This window comes from Gymnoscopelus braueri, assembly GCF_963280865.1.
Source record: "Gymnoscopelus braueri genome assembly, chromosome: 7".
NCBI lineage: Eukaryota > Metazoa > Chordata > Actinopteri > Myctophiformes > Myctophidae > Gymnoscopelus > Gymnoscopelus braueri.
Window position 1 is genome coordinate 51659753 of NC_137608.1, and position 21414 is coordinate 51681166.

The following is a 21414-nucleotide window of genomic DNA, read 5'->3' on the forward strand; positions in this document are numbered from 1 at the left end:
AGGATTATTGATTGGCGCTATAGGGGTGAGAGATCGCGTCCGATCGTTGTGGATGCAGCGCTGCCTGCACACCCCTCTGTCCAACGGTCTGTCTTATCCTCAGTGCTGTGCACCACTCTGTCCAACATGTCTGTCTTGTCCTCAGTGCTGTGCACCACTCTGTCCAACGGTCTGTCTTATCCTCAGTGCTGCACACCACTCTGTCAAACTGTCTGTCTTGTCCTCAGTGCTGTGCACCACTCTGTCCAACATGTCTGTCTTGTCTTCTGTGCTGTGCACCACTCTGTCCAACTATCTCTCTGTCCTCAACTGTCCCAACTGTCTCTCCTGTCCTCAGCTGACTCGCTGTCTGTCAAACCACTACAGTTATTGTGTATACGGTCACTGTTTCTCAACAGTGGGTCCGGGGACTACGGGCCTCAGACGGAAATAAGGAGTGACTGGTTGACATTTTCCACTATTATTAGAGAAGAGTTGGGGAGCAGTAAACTATGTAGCTGAATTACATAGGTAAGATACATTTTACAGTAGGTAGCTTCTTTGTAGTTTAACTACATTTATATTGTGTCAAGTAGTTCAAGTAGCTTGTTTGATAACTTTTTGGCAGAGGGGTACACTGATTACACTGATCAGTTTGACCCAGAATTGCCCGCTTTTATTGCATAATATTTATTTAGTTTCCAGGAAAAACATTTTAGAATTGTAAAGAGACTGAGGGACACCGATGACCTAGTGGTTAAGGCACTTATCACATATAAGGCTCTAATGAAGTCTTACAGCGAGTCGCAAGTTCGATTCCCGAGCCTTAACTATACTCTCCAATAAAGGCAGAAAAACCTAGCGGAAGGGGAGCCCTCCAAGAGCTTCCTGCTCAAAGTTAATGGGGTTAGACATATACAAATCGTCCATTTTGACCGCTCCGTCACCCTAGCGCTAAGTGGATTCAAGAGAAAGTCCCCAGCTCTGTTTTAATTTTTAAACTAACCCTGAATATAAGAACAGCACGGTAATGTACTGTACCTCTCTTACAGTGTAAAAAATAATGGATCCCAACGGACGTGTAAAAAAATTACATTAACAGGGATTTAGCTGTGGGCTACAGTATGTGTCTGGAGGCAGAGCGTCAGTTTATAGTGTGTATTTTTTTATACTCTTATCCTCCCATTAATACCTGGTTCTGGCCCAGTGCCATGCTGAAATCCTGATGCTGAAAACCTGCCCCAGCCGCCAAGGATGTTCACGGTTCATCATTTATTAATGCTGATGAAGACTTTTACTCTCCCTACTCTCCTCCATTCAGTTAGACCCTTAGAGAGAGAGAGAGAGAGAGATTTTTACTCATGTACATTTCATGGCTGAACAGGTGCAGTCGTAATGTCTGGGGTCTGGGGTCGTAATGTCATAATTATTACATTTGTACGGGGCTCCCAGTGAGCCCTGTGGAACCCTATAGGGATGCTGGGAGAAACCCTGTAGTAGTGATGGTGGTCAAAGGTGCAGAACATGGCAAAGTACATTTTGTTGCTGTCGGGGCAGAAACCTTGCATAGTAGTGTATATTTGTATATTTTATAACACCCTTACTTGATCATACTACAGTGTCACACAAAAGTAGCAGATCGGCAAGCTCGAAACGCGGGCGCAAAGTGACACGTTTTGAGCTTGTAGATCTGCTGCTTTTACTGTTTTTGAATTTGAATCCTGAAAAGTAACAGTTTTGGACATACAGTAATGTAATGAGGTTTCCACCCGACAGAGACGATATATAAGTTAAAGTACAGGACAGAAGTAGAGCGTAGTGGAGACCGGGGACAAAAGTAACACTTTTTGTATTTGCCTTCATAATTCACAGACTACTTGAAATAGCCTAGTCATCTTTTGCTATAAGAAACATATGTATGTGCCCTAATAAATACATTTTAAGCTTTCACTAATAAGGACAAGACTAAAATATTAATTTGAATGCAATGAGTCACACTGTTACAACTGCCCCCGTGACGGGGGCAGTTGTAACAGTGGTTGGGGGCCATTGTAACACTGTAAAAATAAGTCATATTAACATACTTTACCTCAAATAAAAGCACATCACTAAGTAATATGTATTTTTTATAATTCAACATTTTTACTTACGAATGTTTCCTACATCACGCTGCCTCTTGCTACAGAAACAGGAGATAGGCTCCTGACCTATGGGCCACATTATGGCTCGAGAACCATTGGTTCCCGACACCAAATGTCACTGGTGTCATTTTTCCAGTGGCGGTCCATTATATGACGAAGTAAAAACAGGGCTTAAATGGATAACAGTGATGACCTCAATTACTCAGTAGAGACACTTGTATAAGCTCCCTCCAGAGTGGTTTGCGACACTTCTGCTTTGAGTGAGAGTCCGTCTGGTTCGAGTCACTTTTCAATTTCATTGCATGTATTAATCCATTGAGCCCGTTAGAAATCCACTTTGAATTGTAAAGGCTCAGCGCCTGACAAGGAGAGCTTCAGTAATGAAATGGAGCCAATGTTTTTAGCAGCACCCCAGTTCATATATATTGTCACACACCCACACACTCTATGTAATTACATGCATTAGGGTTGAACATTCTTTGTCAGTATTCTGCCACAGAAATGAAGGATTGGGTGAAATAATTAGAAAGAATACGACTGACTGACTGACTGAATGAAAAGAAAAATACCTCTTCTGTCCCCATGGCAGCAGTGAACTGTATTCACTCCCGACTAGATATCGCTGTTGTCGGGCGGAAACCTCCTATCTCCATATTCTAACGTTTTTGAGTTTTTTCCCCGTAAATTAACGGCCCCACTTGACCACAGCGTCACACAAAAGTATCAAAAGTTAGAATAAGACAACTCTCTCCAAGAGTTGTCTCGGAACTATTTGAGCTGCTGTCCCTTGATGCTAAAGACAACCATATCCCCCTATTAATCCATTAAGACTGGGAACGCATCTGTGTCATTTTAAGATTTCTTTGGACATTCAAAAATAGCAGATATACAAGCTCATAGCACGGCACCGAGTGCCGTGCTATGAGTTTGTAGATCTGCTATTTTTAGAAAATTCTCGAAAATGGGTGGACATTTTTGAATATATATATTTTTTAAGCGAACATTTGTAACTCAAATATTTGCTTCAGGGGGGTCCCTGGAACAAAACATTTTGAGGTGGGGTTCCACGACCAAATACATATCTAAAAATGTTTTCTAATCCTAACAGTGTGTTGCTATATCAGTGGTGCTCAAAATTTTCCATGTCAAGGACCCCCCAAAAGGATATGTATTTGGCCGCGGACCCCCATCTCAAAATATGTTGTTCCAGGGATCCCCCAGAAGCACAGATCGGAGTTAAAAATGTTCGCTTTAAAACATGCGTCATAATAATAATGTTTATTGTCCCCAAGGGGAAAATTGTCTTTACAAGGTCTGTTCGTTACAACAAAAACAACAAAACAACATAACAACAAAAACAACATATCACAAAGACATGAGGTCCCCACTGTACACAGAAAACCCTCCTATGGACGGGGCAGTTGGTTTAATGCCGCGATGGCTGAGGGGACAAAACTCCTGCTGAAAATAACCTTTTTCCACTTTAAGGTTCTGTATCTCCGACCAGATGGCATGAGGTCAAAATAGAACAGGGGATGGATTCAACATCAAAGGGAAAAGGATTTCCGTGTACGTTTGACCACAGCACAGTGGGAGAGTGTCCTAAAAAAAACACTGCAACCGTATCATAATGTGTAAGATACAAAATATTACGAATCAAAATCATGCAAAGGGCGTATATTACACCATGCACAATAAAGAAAAAGGATCATTCTCTCTCACAGTTATGAAATAGAGACACTCACTCACCTGTTGTGGCTCTGCCCCCTAGTAAAAGGGGTTTTGGAATGAGGTTATTGCTACACTGTCTGCTATATTGGATGTGGAAATGCCCCAGTGTCCATTAGTCTGTCTTTTATGCACCAAGGCAGAACATGTACAGTCATCGCTTAAACAACGCATTATAATCCATCATTTTAGATTTCTTTGGCTATTCAAAAATAGCAGATATAAAATATCTTAAAGCGCCCTTTCGGTTGTTGTCTGTATTGAGACGTATTTGTTTTTTTATTGTTTATTTATTGTATTTGTTTTAGTCTTGTGTTTTGGTTTTGTGAATTATGTTGGTGTTATGTCTGAACATAAAACACAAAATATGAAGGAAAAAAATGAAAAGAAAAGTTAGGGTAGCACTTTCATCCTACAGTATGTGTATAATGCATCATGAACATACTTATAAGGCATTATAATCTGCGCATAACCCTGTATAATCAGATTTATAGGAGCTCATAAATACTCATAATGCTTATGGAGATTTGGAGAGGTGGAGAGGTTTTTATGACAGCAACTATATTTTTCTATCGATGAGTTATAGTTTCACTGTTCTTACAGTATTTGACAAGCTGACACACAAGATAATTTATGACATCTTGTTTGGAAGGACAGTGTAATCCAGGCAGAGTGGCAGTAACAGTGTTGTAAATCAGCAGCCTTGTAAACCTGTTCAGGGAGAGAACGGTGTCCGCAGGCAAATGTGAGTGAATGGGACAGGACTAAAGCAACTGAGTGAATGGGACAGGACTAAAGCGACTGTGAGTGAATGGGACAGGACTAAAGCAACTGAGTGAATGGGACAGGGCTAAAGCGACTGTGAGTGAATGCTAGCACCTTAAAATAAAACAGGCTTAAATGTCTGAGCTACTCCAGTGTCCTCTCCTTCTTCGCCGGAGGTTATATGAGTTTGATTTCCAATTAAAAAAGGCAATTTAAATAGCCTGGGGAGTTGCCCTATAATGGCTTTATGAGTAAAAAGGTGCTAATGAAGTCATCTACTGTATATAGATCATGATGATGAAAGTCATATAAATGACAGTGATGAGGTACAGTAGAGCCATGCCAGGCACCAACACAATGTAGATGAGGGGGCATTTGACAAAAAGTATTCAAAGCTACGAACAAGAAAACAAACAAACTAGAAGAATGTGCTCCTCGGAGCACAGGTCTCTGCCAGGGCAGGTACTGTAGGTTATTGTGGGCCAGCAATGTGTCACAGCAATCAGACGCTGCGTTCATGATTTCAGACATTTTGTTCAAAACGGGCCACTCCTGCAAACTTAATCACCATAGAGATAATGTGTACCAATGTGCGTGATGTTTGGACAAAGTCTGTAGGAGAATTTAAAAAGAAATGCGTTTTAGCAAAAATCGGTCTCCTGATGACGCTTTAACAGGCCGATGTGGGGCAGATGTTTTGTGTGCGTGCACGGTTTCAAGCTGATCGGTCCAACGGTGGCGGAGATTAGCTGCTCACGGGAGGGAATGGTTTCACCCAGACGAAGTCTAAAACTATCAAGGCTTTACAAAAAAACTAACTAACTGAAACTGTTGTGTGTACAAACCTAACTAAAACTAACCATAACCTTGGAGAGGTCCTATCACTATCACTATAGCCAGGAGAGGGTATGGGTATAAACAATCACCATAGACAGTGGTTCTCAATTTTTTTGTGTGAAGGAACCCCACATTGTTATGTATTTGGCCGTGGACCCCATCTGAAAATATATTGTGCCATGGACCCCCAGAAGAGAAGATTTGTCTAAAAATAATTCAAAATGATTCAAACATTTTCAATATTTTTAAAATAATTTTCAAAAATAGCAGACGTAGTTTGCAGCACGGCACGACTGTGAGCTTAGATCTGGAATTTTTGACTAGCCAACTTATAAATGGATTTAAGTGGTTTAAAGGGTTAATTGTGACGCTACATTAACTACTTTTGCTGGGGACCGCCGGGAAACCCCTCAAGGACCCATGGGGGTCCCTGGACCCCACTTTGAGAACCACTGGTATATAAACAACATCACCACCACAGTCAATCATTGGGACAAGTATGGCTACAACGTCTATTTTCCCAGAAATAAAAAACGAATGATGTTTAGTGTTTTTCATGAGGTGACTGACCCTCCATGTTTGTGTCCACTAGATGGCGTACGTGGGCTACCTGATGTTGTTCAACTACATCGTCCTGGTGAAGATGGACCTCTGGCCTTCTACTCAGGAGTGGATTGTCATCGCGTACATCTTCACCAACGGCATCGAGAAGATGAGAGAGGTGGATAAACGCATGCTCACGCACGCACACGCACACACACACACACACACACACACACACACACGTAACATTAGTCATTTATTAATACAATCCATAGCATTGACAATGCAATCCCAGCAACCATAAAGCATGCATTATACATAAACCATACGGTTAATTAAAACAACTATATAAGGCACTGGGGAGGTTAACTCACATGTCAATATCATAATGAACAGCCTATGGAAGCCATAAATTAACATCTCAACAACACAACGCTTTTTCATGTAACAGTTTGCATCAGAGCCCTGTGTGGGTGAGACCTGTTTTCTTGCAGCCTTCCTGCTCCCGCTGTGATTTCTGACCATTACCGCCCGTTCCTCCTGCCATGGTTTCAACCTTTAACCGTTCAATGTTTAAACACCCTGCTGGTCCTGCAATATTTTCATCGGGACCCAAGTACAAACACAAAACACAACATGACAGAGAGAGAAAGAGGCAGGATTTGTCCATTTCAGCACCACGGACAGAGACACAGTGGGCTGGCTGAACTTACTGGTCAGTAGAGATTCTGAATCAACACAGGGGTGAAATATTTTATTTTTTCGTACGTGCTCCATTATTTTGTCGTAGAGTGAGAGCAGAAGGGAAAGAGATAGAAACAGGTTAAATCAAACAGACAGAGACACAGAGGTTGTTGAGGTTGAGATATCCACGAACATGCACTGACTCCCCCGGGATGTTGTGCAGGCCTGGGGCCTCCTTTTGCCCCGGCCGCAATCCACCATCAGCTCCATCTTGGTCTTTGGCCTGTGTTGAGGCGAAGGCGGTTGTTATCGCCTCCAACTCAGTGTGTTGTCATTAAAATGTACAATGTACAATTTAGGCATTTAGCAGACGCTCTTATTCCAGAGCCACTTACAGTAAGCTAGGTAAACACGAGGTAATTACATCAAATCCATAGAAACAGTAATCTAGGATCATAGAACCTATCCTCAGTCCAAACAGTAGATTATCAAAAAATATATAATCTGTACATTTTGCAACCAGTGTTGATTTTGTCGACTAAAAACTATGACGAACATTTTTTGTTGATTACCTTCTTTCACTGACGAAAACTAAATAAAAATATAAACTAAGCTATGATGACTAAAACCAAGACTAAATATATTGACACTTTTGTGAACAAATAAAAACTAGACTAAAATGTTAGGGAGGGATCTAGTGGAGAAGAGATCCAGTAGAACTAAAAGACAAGTCGTTTTATGTTTGGTTGCGCTTGGGTTTTGCAAAATAGCTGATCTACAAGCTCACAACGCGTCGCGCTGTGACGCGTTGTGAGCTTGTAGATGCAGTGTAAAATCAGCCATTACGACGTCATCAAGGCACCGCCATCAACTGTAGCTTTAGTCGACTAAAACTAGACAAAAACTAAAACATTTCAGATGACTAAAATATGACTAAAAACTAAATGGAATTTTATTCAAAGGACTATGTCAAAAGCAACACTGATTGAAACTATACAAACTATAGGATGCCAGGTCAACAGATGGACCTGGCATCTGTCTACGTAACCTACATAACCATCTGTGATGTGGCTGATTGGCGATGGCTGCTGATGTTTCTGCGCTATCGCTATAAAAAGTTCAGAAGGGCATGTGGCACGCCTTTCTCAGAATGGAAATGTCTCATTCCAGATGCTAAAGCACTTTGTTGGAAGCATCAAAGGAAGCGTATTGTCCTTTATGTAATCAGTGAGAGTCTCCACAGAGAATGGTGCCAGCCTGTGGCACAGACTGCCAGTACATTTCCACACAGAGCTTTTAGCTTTTGTTTTTTTCCACAGGTGATGCCTTTAGCGATTGTTGAATCACTGTAATCTTCTCTACCTGCAGTTCTTTAATGCCACTGTCCTGTAAGACTGATGGTGTTTGACCGAGTGTTATACTTTACAGCAGCTCTGCTGCTGTTTTTCTGTTCTCAACTGCAGTCGTGGAAAAAGTCCTCAAATGTTTTATTTAAGTAAAAGTATCAATACTGCAATGTAGAAAGAAGTCCTCTGTTACAAGTAAAAGTCTGGTGTTCAAAATTTACTTGAGCAAAAGTACAAAAGTATTGGTATCAAAATGTGCTTAAAGTACCAAAAGTACACGTACTCAAATGTTTGAAAAGAGCAGATCTACAAGCTCACAACGCGTTGTGAGCTTGTAGATCGGCTATTTTCAAATAGCCTAGGTATAAAATAGGACTAAAGTGGTTAATGTATGTTTTATAATGTAATCATTTATATCTGCAAAGTAACTAGTAAGTTTTCAAATAACTGTAGTGGAATAAAAGTACAATATTTCCCTCTGAGATGTAGTGGAGTAGAAGTAAAAGTATTGGAAATTGTAAATGCAAGTAAAGAACAAATACCTCAAAGTTTTACTCAAGTACAGCACTTGAGTACATGTACTAAGTTACTTTCCACCCCTGCTCAACTGGGGATCCGACATGATGCGGAGAAAAACATGAGAGGGTTGATGTACCTGCACTCCTCACAACGGATCATGGAGCATGATGCCGCTCTATGGCAACTTTCCCTTTACACCTGACATCAAAGTCTGTTCTACACTCGGTGCAAAATGCCACGATACTTGCCAATTTCTTTTCTTTTTTTTTACTTTTACTTACCCATTTCACCCCTTTATCCATATTGTATACGTTGGCTATTCAAAAATAGCAGATATACAAGCTTGCAGCGCGGCACGAAGATCTGCTATTTTTGAACATTTTCGAAAAATCTTGAAAGTGCTTGAAGAATTTTGGAGATTTTTTTTTTAACACAAATCTTCTCTTGTGGGGGTCCCTGTCACAAAACATTTTCAAATGGTGGTCCGTGGTTAAATGTGTATCAATTTAGGGGTCCTTGGCATGAAAAAGGTTGAAAACCACTGCAATAGACTGATATTCTGTACCAATGAAACGCACAATTTACCGAGATATGTAAATTTACACTTTAATCACTCTCGCAAAATAAATTACAATAACATGTCCGACCAGAGGTCGCGCCGGACGGACGGTGGACAGCTGGGTCGAAAACCATACTGTCCATCCGTCCCAAAACTGGACAGATGGCCACCCTAGTTGAGTGAGCTTGTAGATCTGCTATTTTTATTTTATTTTAAAATAGGGCTTAAGTGGTTAATTCAGTATGTCGTTTCTGTCAGGTGGAAACCTCATATGTCCGAAACTGTTAGTTTTCAGGATTCAAATTCAAAAACAGCAAAAGTAGCAGATCTACAAGCTCAAAACGCGCCGTTTCGTGCCGCGTTTCGAGCTTGTAGATCTGCAACTTTTTATGCTTTTGTGCGATGCTGTAGTATAATCAAGTAGGGCGTTAATTTACAAAAATGTGTTAAAATGTGGAGATAAGAGGTTGTGGAGATAACAGGGGTTTGTGAACCCCTGGTGGATAGGATAGACTAGAGCACTGTTTATGGGCGAATGTACTTGGGTCGCTCGCGAGTAAATATCCCCTTTTTTGTGTCTTCCATTTTCAAAAAATATATACTATTTATATATACTATAAAAGTTACCCCCCCCCCCCCCCACACACACACACTTTTCATCAATTAAACGAGCATATTTACATAGTATTTCACAAATAAAATGTAATAATTAATTGCTAAACAATTCCCATAAATAAATTAAAAACTGTAAGAAGTTTGTGAAAATAGCAGGTCTATAAGCTCACATCGTGGCGCGAAGTGACGCGTTGTGAGCTTGTAGATCTGCTATTTTCACTATAGTTTGGGTCCGGGGCAAACGTCTAATTTCTCTTTTGGGTCCTGAGCTAAAAAAGTTTGGGAACCAGTGTTATAGCTGTGAAGGAGAGAGTGAGACAGAGAAGAGAGAGTGATTGAGAGAGACAGACAGACAGACAGACAGTCAGACAGACAGACAGTCAGAGTACAGTCTGTACCTGCTGTGTGTCTGTATAGGCAGCCATCATTCCACTCTTATGACCCTGTACACAAGGACTTGACAATAAAGAACACCTTGAGCCTTCTCTCTGCACCATACAGAGAGAACGAGTGATTGTAAAGAAAGGCCGGATGGATGCCGGATGCCTTTCCAATGGGGAAATACCTTATTGTGCCAGAGCCCAGCCAGCTCTACTCATGTGTGAAATGCATTCATCATTATTGCCTAAGCCACTAGTCTCCACCATGGTGTGATTGTTAAGCTCATACTGCCCTCTTGTGGCCCGCATCGTAATGCAATGCACATGCAATCCCACTTATTGCTTTCGTGTAGCGCAGACTTCCATAAAAAGTACTTTAATGTTTGTTTGTTTTTCTTTCTTTCTGCTTTGCCCTCAGCATCTTTCTGTCCATGTTGCATCTGAAAAACGTCTCCTATGTCCACACTTCTGCAATCTAATGATAGTATTGTGTTGTTGCTGTGGAGTTGTCTGAGGTTATGTTTTCTGTACTGTTGTTCTCATGAGACTTTTCTCAAAGTCTCCAAATAGCCTTAATATATTATATGACATTTTGTCATAGGGGCTAGAGAATTAGGCATTGAATGGGACAGGCTCCTGATTGTGAAGCTTGAAGGTTGGCTATTTTCAGCAAAGATGTTAAGTGTACAGCAGTGGTGTAAAGTAAATAAGTACATTTACTCAAGTACTGTACTTAAGTACAATTTTGAGGTATTTTTTACTTTACAGGAGTATTTCCAATTTTCAATACTTGTACTTCTACTCCATTACATCTCAGAGGCAAATATAGTACTTTTACTTTTACTGCGACGCATTGTGAGCATGTAGATCTGCTATTTTCAAAGGATGTTTATACATTTTATACTTTTGAAACATTTTGTGAAATGGGACATTCTGCATAATGGGTACTTTCTACATTTAGTACTTTAAGTACATTTTGATACCAATACTTTTGTACTTTTACTGAAGTACATTTGTAATTCCGGACTTTTACTTTTAACAGAGTATTTCTACATTACAGTATTTATACTTTTACTTGAGTGAAACATTTGAGTACTTTTTCCACCACTGGTGTACAGCGAAAAAACTGTAAAGTTTCCGTATAGGGTTTAAGTTTAATTCAATTCAATAAAGTAAGAATGAATTAAACATTAGTTTTTTTTGTCTCCAACAGATCCTGATGTCGGAGCCGGGCAAGCTGATGCAGAAGGTGAAGGTGTGGCTCCAGGAGTACTGGAACATCACGGACCTCATGGCCATACTCATCTTCTCTTTGGGCATGGTGCTGCGGCTGCAGGAGCCGCCGCTCATGAGCTACGGCCGCGTCATCTACTGCGTCAACATCATCTACTGGTACATCCGCCTGCTGGACATCTTCGGCGTCAACAAGTACCTGGGACCCTACGTCATGATGATCGGAAAGATGGTGAGGAGAGGACCACCTGTGGTGGACAGTAACTAAGTACATTTAGTTGCTCTTTGGCAGAATCCTCTTATTTCCATATTTATTTATTTTTTATTTTTTTTGTAAATTATCACCCTACTTTATTGTATCATCTTTTTTGTCCCACGATTTTTTAGCCCTATTTTTCCACCCTGTGCCAATTGCCTATGTAATCCTGGGCGCTACTCTCCCTCCGCCAGCCTAGGGAGAGCCCAAAACTGAGCTCATGCCTCCTTCAATGCATGAGGAGCTAGCAAGCCGCTTCTTATCACCTGACAGGGTGGAGTTTCCCCGGTAGGACGTAGCGCGTGGAAGGAACACGTTATTCTAACCAGTTCCTTTCCCCTCCATCAGGCGCCCCGGCTGACCAGGGGGAGGCAGTATAGAGACCAGGATTACTGCATGTTTTTTGTGAGGGTACCTACCCTAGGGGACACGGGGAGAACATGCAAACTCCACACAGAAATTTACCGCCCTACTTGATCCTGAAAAGTAACAGTTGTGGACATATGAGGTTTCCACCCGACAGAGACGATTTCCTTGAGTGCTGTACTTAAGTACAATTACTGAGCATTTCTACTAAAGTATTTACCAGCTTGGTGGCCTTGTGGGTAGAGTGTCCGCCTTGAGATTGTGAGGTCGGGGTTCGATTTCTCGGTCGGGTCTTACCAAAGACTATAAATAATGGGACCCAATGCCTCCCTGCTTCGCACTCAGCATCAAGGGTTAGATTGGGGGGTAAGTCCCTGTGCGCCTCACGCTACAGAAACAGGAGATAAGCTCCTGCCCCATGGCTCGGCAAGGATTAATTTCTTGAGTATTTATGTTTCTGGATACTCATGGCTTTCACTCTACTACATTTATAGTAGAGATGATAAAATACTTGTTTGCTGTAAGTGAAGACAGTGTGCGGGATTCTCCATCTTTTCCTGTCTCATGCACCTGTCCAAAAGGACCTATTTTCCACACCCTACTACATTTGAAATATTAATATTGTCATTGACTGCACTACATTTCTAGGAAGGGGAAAATTACTTTATGAATTAGCCACTTAAGCCCCTATTTTAAATATAGTGAAAATAGCTGCACTGTGACGCCATCGAGTTGAAGTTACATGAAGAACGACTTTTATAAACTGCCTGTCCAAAACCTCTTCTTTCTCCACTAACAACTCCTATTGTTTTATTTTCTTCTTCTCTTCACCGCTTCAATCCTTCCCACACTCTCCATCCCTCTCCCCACCCTCCCTCACCTTCACTGTCTACTTGCTTCCTTCCCTCCCTCCCTATTGTCATACCCAACCTCCCTTCCTCCCTTCCTCCCTCCCTCCCTCCCTAACCCCCCTCTGTGTGTCTCTCTCCTCAGATGATAGACATGATGTACTTTGTGATCATCATGCTGGTGGTGCTGATGAGCTTCGGCGTGGCGCGGCAGGCCATCCTGAACCCCAACGAGGACCCGTCCTGGATGCTGGCCCGGAACATCTTCTTCATGCCCTACTGGATGATCTACGGCGAGGTGTTCGCCGACCAGATCGACCGTAAGTTCCCCCTGCAGGCAGCGCCACTCAGAGGATCCATTCTGTTCCTACAGGAGGAAAAATAGTCCTAATAGGGATGCATTACATTACATGACAGTCATTTAGCAGACGCTTTTATCCAAAGCGACTTACAATAAGTGCATTCAACATAGATGCACGATTGAGTCGGTTATCATGTCGGTATCGGCCTTAAAAAAACGTTGCTATATTGATATCAAACTGATAATATATTGTTGCTGTCGGGCAGAAACCTCTTATCTCCATAATTTAACTTCTTGAGGTAAGTTTTTTGTAAATCAATGCCCTACGTGATCATACTACTGTAGCAGCATCACACAAAAGCATCAAAAGTAGCAGATCTACAAGCTCAAAAAGCATGGCTTTTCACCGCATTTTGAGCTACTTTTACAATTTTCTAAATTTGAATCCTGAAAAGTACGGGTGGCAGTGGCTCAGGGGTAGAGTGGCCGGTAGAGCGGCCGATCCCGGGCTCCCTGCAGAGTTACGGTGCGTTTTAACAGCGGGCGATCAGGATACTATTTTCCGGAAGTGCATTATATGTCTATGAGAGCCGGCAACTACTGGCGATAGGGCGAAGTGGGCGGGGGGGGCGATGAAAGATGGATTTTCTTTATCTTTTGGACGATGTCGCCCGGCGATCGCCCGAGAGTCGCCCGCTGTTAAAACGTACTGTTAGTGTCAAAGTGTCCTTGAGCAAGACACTGAACCCCTAATTGAATATGAATGTGTGTGTGAATGGGTGAATGTTAATGCACAATCTATGTAAAGTGCTTTGGATAAAAGCGCTTTATAAATGCACCATTTACCATGTAACAGTTTTGGACATGAGGTTTCCACCCGACAGAGACGATATTGGTTTTAGACGATAATTTATTTTCTAATATTTATGTTTGAAAGTGACGTTGAAAAAAAGCCTTTTTGTGATGATGAAGGCTGCAGTACAATTTGTACTGTGTTTTTCTGGGGAAGCTTTAAAAAATGTAGAGTAAACATATTATAGTTAAGTTGTGTGAAATAATATGTGCATCAGTAGGCCTAACAAATCCGGTTAAACGATCAGAAGTCTCTGATCGTTTTTTAGAAGCCGAAACTTTGAAGCAGCGGCTGCTGAAGGAGCGCTAAAACTGTGAAACGCGCCGGCGAAGCGTCAATTTTCCACGCTGCGCCCGATGCATTGGTCGATTTAACCAATGCAATCGATCATTTATCGGAGGGGTCTTCAACGTTTTCAGCCCAAGGACCCCTAGTTGAGAGAGAGATAAAGCAGGGACCCCCTCCTCTATATTGTATAAAATTGTGTTTCAGATGAAACTTTTTTTTGTTTACTTGGTCTTCTCTTTGTCCCCTCTACATCTATATACCTCTTTGCCAAAAATAGCAGATCTACAAGCTCACAACGCCTCGCAGTGCGAGGCGTTGTGAGCTTGTAGATCTGCTATTTTTGGCTAAAGTTCTCCTCAGAAAAGGGATGGGGTCAAGGTAATCATATCACACAAAGATTTGGCGGACCCCCTGTAGTAACTCTGAGGACCCCCTAGGGGTCCCGGACCCCTAGGGGGTCATATCACTCAAAGATTTGGCGGACCCCCTGTAGTAACTCTGAGGACCCCCTAGGGGTCCCGGACCCCCTGTTGAAGATCCCTGATTTATCGGATATCGGCCAAAATATCAACATTGTGCATCCCTGCTTTCTAATTATGAAGGGACATTAGATTAACATTGCAGAAGCTATACTTTTAACACAGAGCAAAACAGGCTCTCTGAGCTTGTAGATAGGCTACTTACTGTATGCTATTTTAACTGTTTCTGACATTTTCACATGACTCCAACTCCAGGTCCAAAGTGGTTGAAATGTTCAAATGGGACTTCTAGCATTGATTGGGGATGTGCATGGTTTTAGCAGGACGCACATTATTACAACACGTGTATTTTTCAGGGTGCCTGCAGGTCCTGACAAGCTCTTAAAGTGTTTGTGTTTAGTTTTTGCCGCTTTATCAAATGTAAAACATGCAAACAATGTGTCCAACATGTTATCCACACAATCTCTGAACAAGTATGAAACCTACTCTTGTGTTAATGTCATAATTTAACTTTATATTTCACATTAAAGGGCGTGTAAGTGATGATTCTTTGTTAAAATAATTCAGAAACTTTTATTTAACACCTTCCAACCGACTCGTTCGACTGCCAGTCTCCCGACTTCATTCGACTGCCAGTCTGTAGCAATCTGCAGTAGTCTGTTTGGTGGAGAGCTACCTTTACACCCCCTTTAAACGTTGATACTGTTTCTAACACTGTATAGAAAAATGAGTTTTTTTTTCACTTGTATCAATAAATTCAATATCTTTGTGAGGATGGTGTCTTTGTGTGTGAACGACTGCTCTGTTGTTGACCTGTATATATATATACGGCTGTTTATAATACAGTGTGTGAGTGTGTGTGTACTGTAATGTGTAGCTGAATGCAAGGAAAGTGGCCCAAAGACGAGAGATCTGAAATAATGCTTTTGGTTCTTTGTTTCAGATATGCGTAGTAGGAAGTTGAAAAGCGATAAGCTCTGGATGGTCGAAAATTACTTTCGAACTCACGGAAGCTGGCGTAGTACCAGTCGATCCCACGTATTCCTGCACCCCCAGTGCAGTCAGACTCCCTGTAAATCCATAGCTATAAAGACTTTAATTTAAACGTATTACCTATATATATATCTGTCCCATATGCACCTCCCTCCCACCCTATCATCCCAGCCTTGAACATGCCATGCTCACTCTTACCACTAGTGGCCACTAAAGACAAAAAGGCGTGCATGCAGCCCTACAGGTTGAAGTTGCCCTCACAGGCTTATATTTCCTTGGGTCAGACAGAAAAAAAGAATCCTGTAATACATTTAAAAAAATATGTAATAATAATAATAATAATACAAAAACTAGACTCATTTAGAAAAACCCAGACCTGAGGCCGATTCTAAAAAGATGTAGTTCTCAAACATTTTCATGCCAAGGACCCCAAAAATGATATGTAATTTGGCCGCACGGACCCCCATCTGAAAATGTTTTGTACCAGGGACCCCACCAGAAGAGAACATTCTAAATTATTCAAACATTTTCAAACACTTTCAAGATTTTACAAAAATAGCAGATCTACAAGCTCGTAGCGCAGCACGAACGTAGCTATTTTTTAATAGGTAACGCTAAAATCTAAAATTACGCAGGTGCTTTCTTGTTTTGAATGGGTTATTATTATATATTGTTTTTTAAATAGATCAGACCCAGTGAATAAACTGGTAGATTGATGTCGTCATGCGTATGGATTCAAGTCATTAGTCGTTTGTATGAGATTAAAGAATAATATTAGTGTATTCAGAGGTATCTTCCATAAAATCCTAATGGTCTCTGATATTTCATAAAAGCAAAGGTTAAAAGCCTCTCAGTCTGCAATGTATTTAACTGGTTGGCTTTAATGTAGAACAGCAGGGATATAGGTTTAGAATGATAAATACCTAAACATCATCAACTTAACATATTGTGATAGTTGTTTTAGGAAACACTATTTCACAAATCACAGATTGGAACGAAAGTGTTCAGTTGTGAGATTTGTCGCTTCCGCATTGCAGCAAACCTCCCCTTCCAAATCTTTTAATTCATCTAATGGTTTGCCTGATCCAAGGCAATATTCTTTATTAAAGGGCAACTTTATCATGTTAATGCACTTGGCTGGCCACAATGACATTGTTTCATGGCAGCAGCACTCTTCAAATACCGTCAGATACGTTTCAAAGTTTCACGTTTGTTGTGATTACTTTGTATAGATCATCAAAGGGAAGCTATCAAAATTAAAAGTTTGATGCTACTTTTGATGTTTATTTTCCACTCCATTTTGTTCTTGGTTTTGAAGAAGTGCGGCTGCCATGCTAAACACTTGTTTGTCCCCCGAACCATTGTTGCACCCGCCCCTCCCCCTTACGCCAGCTCAGCTTGTAACCAGAGTCATCGCTAATCACAACATTTATCGCTCCTATTCAAACACGCCACTAGACTACTGATACTGATACATAGCTGATATATAATCGCTAATTAACAAACAGACAGACAAAACTTCCATATGAATACTGCAATTCTCACATGCATACAATTGTCTCCACAATTATACCCACATTCACATACATGTATTTACTTAAAGGGTAACCAATCCCCACATAATATTTACTTAAGGGTAACCAATCCTCAAACTCAATTCTGGGGTTTGGCTACTGTTTAAACATCACAACGTATACATATACCAATCACCTCCCATCATTAGCAATCTCTGTTTTTTCATGTGGTTCAGTTGTCAGAGTTTTTTATTTTCTTTTAAATCCAAAAACTTTTTTATATAGGGTAACATTTAAAAAAAAGTACTAACAAAAATTACTTCAGTTCTCTATCTTTGGGCTGCATTGTGTGAATTAATCAAGCGATAACCAGCATGAGAATGAATTCCGTTAGGCAAACAAACGAAAGACCTTTTCCCCAGATATAAGCGACATGCAACTGAACCATCGCAGATGGAAAAAACACGCTAAAACCCAATGCACACGTTTTTTTAAAACGACAAGTGTGTCGTTTCAAATGTATCCTTAAAATACCTTTGAAACAACACAAGGCACCAACCCCATCGCTGAGAGAGAGGCTGTGGCACGCATAACACATCAATATATTTTAAACACTGTTTAAATATATTGGGAACGCAAGTTTTTACGATGAAACATGAGGAATATATTTTGAAATATATTTGCTTTTTGTTTTTGTTTCCAGATGCACATTTCAGCACATGAGCCCCGCCTCCTATACCATTCTAGTGCTCACTCTTCTGTTCCCTCTTGCAGAAAAGAAGCATAAACATTATGCTTCTTGTTTGTTTGCAAAATGATATTATGTAGATATGTTGTTTGTTGTGTATGTCTTTGGCGTCTGTCTGTCTGTCGGTCTGTTTACATGTGGGATAATTGTCTGGCTTTGTTTTGCTGTTTGTTTCTCAATGTATCCTATACTTTATGTTTGTTTCAGGTTTCCTTTTGTCTTGTTTTTGTCTTGTCTGTGTGCTTATTGAGCTATCGTTCTCGTTCGGAAACATACAATGGATACAATGAATACTTTATAAGTACATATAGTAAGTAATGTCTCGCCATAAGTAGTAGTTACGTTGCTGTCGGGCAGCCAGAAACCTCTTTTCTCCATATTCTACCTTGTGTTTTTCCCTAAATGAATTAACTTGATCACACTACAGCGTCACACAAAAGCATCAAGTAGCAGATCTTCAGGCTCGAAACGCAGTGATTAAATTCAAGTATACAACATTTAATTGAGAGATGTATCTTTTTGATATAAAAAATGTAATAAGGATACGTGTAAATGTTGAAGTGGTAGTTAAACAATGAATAACGAATGTGAAAATGTTGTGATTTACTTTGTTTGTAACTAGCAACCATGTTACATACTGTATGACAGTACTTTGTCTCTGTCGGGTGGAAACCTCATACGTCCAAAACTGTTACTTTTCAGGATTCAAATTCAAAAGCATCAAAAGTAGCAGATCTACAAGCTCAAAAAAAAATTTTTCGCGCCCGCATTTCGAGCTTGCGGATCTACTACTTTTGAGTCTTTTTTTGTGACGCTGTAGTATGATCAAGTAGGGCGTTAATTTACTGAAAAAAACACCCAAAGTTAGAATATGGAGATAATAGGTTTTTGCCCGACATCAACGATTATGTATACTTTTTGAGACCATTTAGTGTGCGTTGTAGGTTTCCTCATGAGATCGTGTTTGAGGCATGTTTGTCTAACTGTCTGCCAGTGGTGGAAAGTAACTTAGTACATTTACTTAAGTACTGTACTTAAAGTACGATTTTGAGGTATTTGAACTTTACTTGAGTATTTCCAATTTCCAATCATTTACTTCTACTCCACTACATCTCAGGGGCAAATATTGTACTTTTACTCCACTACAATTATTTGATAACTTTATTTACTAGTTACTTTGTAGATTTTTATTATTATTACAAAACATACATTACCCACTTCAGCCCTACATTTCGGCCATTTGAAAATAGCTGATCTACAAGGTCACAATGTGTTGCGATGTGATGCATTGTGAGCTTGTAGATCTGCTATTTTCAAAAGATCTTTATGCATTTGAAAACTTGTGAAACGGGACATTCTGCATAATGAGCACGTTCTACTTTTGGTACTTTAAGTACATTTTGATACCAATACTTTTGTACTTTTACTCAAGTGAATTTTGAATTCCGGACTTTTACTTGTAACGGAGTAGTACTTCTACATTGCAGTATTGATACTTTTACTTAAGTAAAACATTTGAGTACTTTTCCACTACTGCTGTCTGCATCTAAAGGCCTGTCTCTGCACTGTAAATGTTTTTGTTTGAACAGATTCATGCACAATTACAGTGTTTATAAATAATCCACATAGACACATACGTGGTATAACCCGTTCTGTGTGTGTATGACTGTGTGTGTGTGTGTGCGCGTGCGTGTGCGTGTGTGTATGTGCGTGCGTGCCCATGCAGCTCCCTGTGGTCAGAACATCACCACAGAGGACGGGGTGACCGTCACGCTGCCTCCCTGTAAGACGGGGGCGTGGATCGTTCCGGCCATCATGGCGTGCTACCTGCTGGTGGCCAACATCCTGCTGGTCAACCTGCTCATCGCCGTGTTCAAGTACGTCAACAACTACAATTTCTAGGATCTAGGACAGGGCTGGGCAACTTTGACCATGGAGAGGGCCACTATATTTCCGCACTCACTCCAGAGGGGACACACTTTTTTCGTAAATTAATGCCGTACTTCGCCATTCTATGTCATATTGACCTGTGGACCACATTAAGTGAAGGTGGGGGCCGCATGTGGCCCCTGGGCCGCCAGTTGCCTATGTATGATTCTAGGATTATAGATAAACCAAGAACCTATCATCAGTCTTTTTAATATATATATTTTTTGTCTGTACATTGAAACTATACAATACATACTATACTACGATGCCAGGTCAACAAATGAACCTGTCATCTGTCTAAATAGCTAGGGCAAGTGCTACGGCAAGTGCTACACCTCTGCCTTCTGTGTCTGCGTCTTGTTTCTCACTTTCTTTCAGATCTTTCATTCCATTTTCTTGTATTATCATTGTCACTGTCGTTGCAGAAACCTTGTGTATCTATCATTCAAACATTGTATGTATTTTGTTTGTTTCATGAATGAATGTGTCGTGCAAAAGCAGTGTTGCAATGCCGAATTGGAAAGTGGTTGCACTGTATTTTAATGCCGTGACGCGCACGTGGCTTAACACCTACACTACAGGTCACACAATGGACAATTGATACGCATCTATAGGCTCATTCCTATGTTAATCCACCCGGGTGTGAGTCGGGAGCCTTTGTAAACTTTGTTGAGGTGTGAATTTGATGTTTTAGTTTTAAATCTATGCGTGTGCCTGCGCATGCTCCTGGTCAATTAGGTTCCTGCACGCCGTGCAAGGCCGTCCCATGAGCATTGCACCCCTGTGCAAAAGTACTGAACAGAAAATCAACATTATTAGGAAATACACAAAGAAAAGGCTAAGACTGTGGAATAAAATCAATAAAAACTGTGGATCAGTGAAACAGGGAGGGGGGTGTGCACTTAGCTGGGGAGAGCCATGAAATATGATTATTTTGGGGGGTCACGGCCTGAAAGGTTTGGGAACCCTTGCAATACACATACAATACAATACAATACAATCTGGAGTGTTGATTTAGATAGGGACAACAACAATAACACTCAATTACATCACATGCTAGACGTCATACGAGGCTAGAGGCACTTTATATTCTGCATAAATTAGTGTGTTTGTGTTGTACGTTTATCGTGCTAATGACGTGTCATCATCTGGCCTTTGCTTTGTGTGAAATGTGTTCTGGCAGAGATGATCATCTCCCCGTTGATCATCTTCACATTATGTCAGGGTAATTATAGAGAAATGCTAATTGAGGTAGAGAGACAAAAAGACAAGAGCCAACAGATGAATTCATATGTTATTTGTGATGATAAATGCTAAATGGTTTGTATGTCTATAGTGGATTTTATCCAAAGTGCTTTACAATGTGTGTTACATACATACACACATGCACACTTTCGTCAAGATAAACAAGTAAGACGCACGAACGCTGGAAGCGAACGCAGCTCGAAAATATTGTGTATTTACGGACTTGTAATCCGTGTTATTTCACCGTGATGGGGAGAGAACATTG

The 21414-nt window shown here is 40.8% G+C and overlaps 2 protein-coding genes across 3 annotated transcripts in view; both read left to right on the forward strand.

Annotated features, from left to right (window-relative positions):
* The window catches only part of LOC308087919 (H-2 class II histocompatibility antigen, E-S beta chain-like), a 662842-nt gene that overhangs the window by 416812 nt on the left and 224616 nt on the right, over positions 1-21414 (forward strand). The gene's annotated exons all lie outside the window — the stretch shown is intronic.
* trpm3 (transient receptor potential cation channel, subfamily M, member 3) overlaps positions 1-21414 on the forward strand; it is a gene marked incomplete at both ends in the record, with an annotated part of 344779 nt that overhangs the window by 315630 nt on the left and 7735 nt on the right. For both annotated transcript variants that reach the window (XM_080432157.1, XM_080432158.1), the window contains 5 exons: positions 6043-6171; positions 11310-11561; positions 12945-13119; positions 15664-15792; positions 19702-19852. In XM_080432157.1, coding sequence (XP_080288283.1) covers positions 6043-6171; positions 11310-11561; positions 12945-13119; positions 15664-15792; positions 19702-19852 — 836 coding nt within the window. The remainder of the gene's footprint in view (positions 1-6042; positions 6172-11309; positions 11562-12944; positions 13120-15663; positions 15793-19701; positions 19853-21414) is intronic.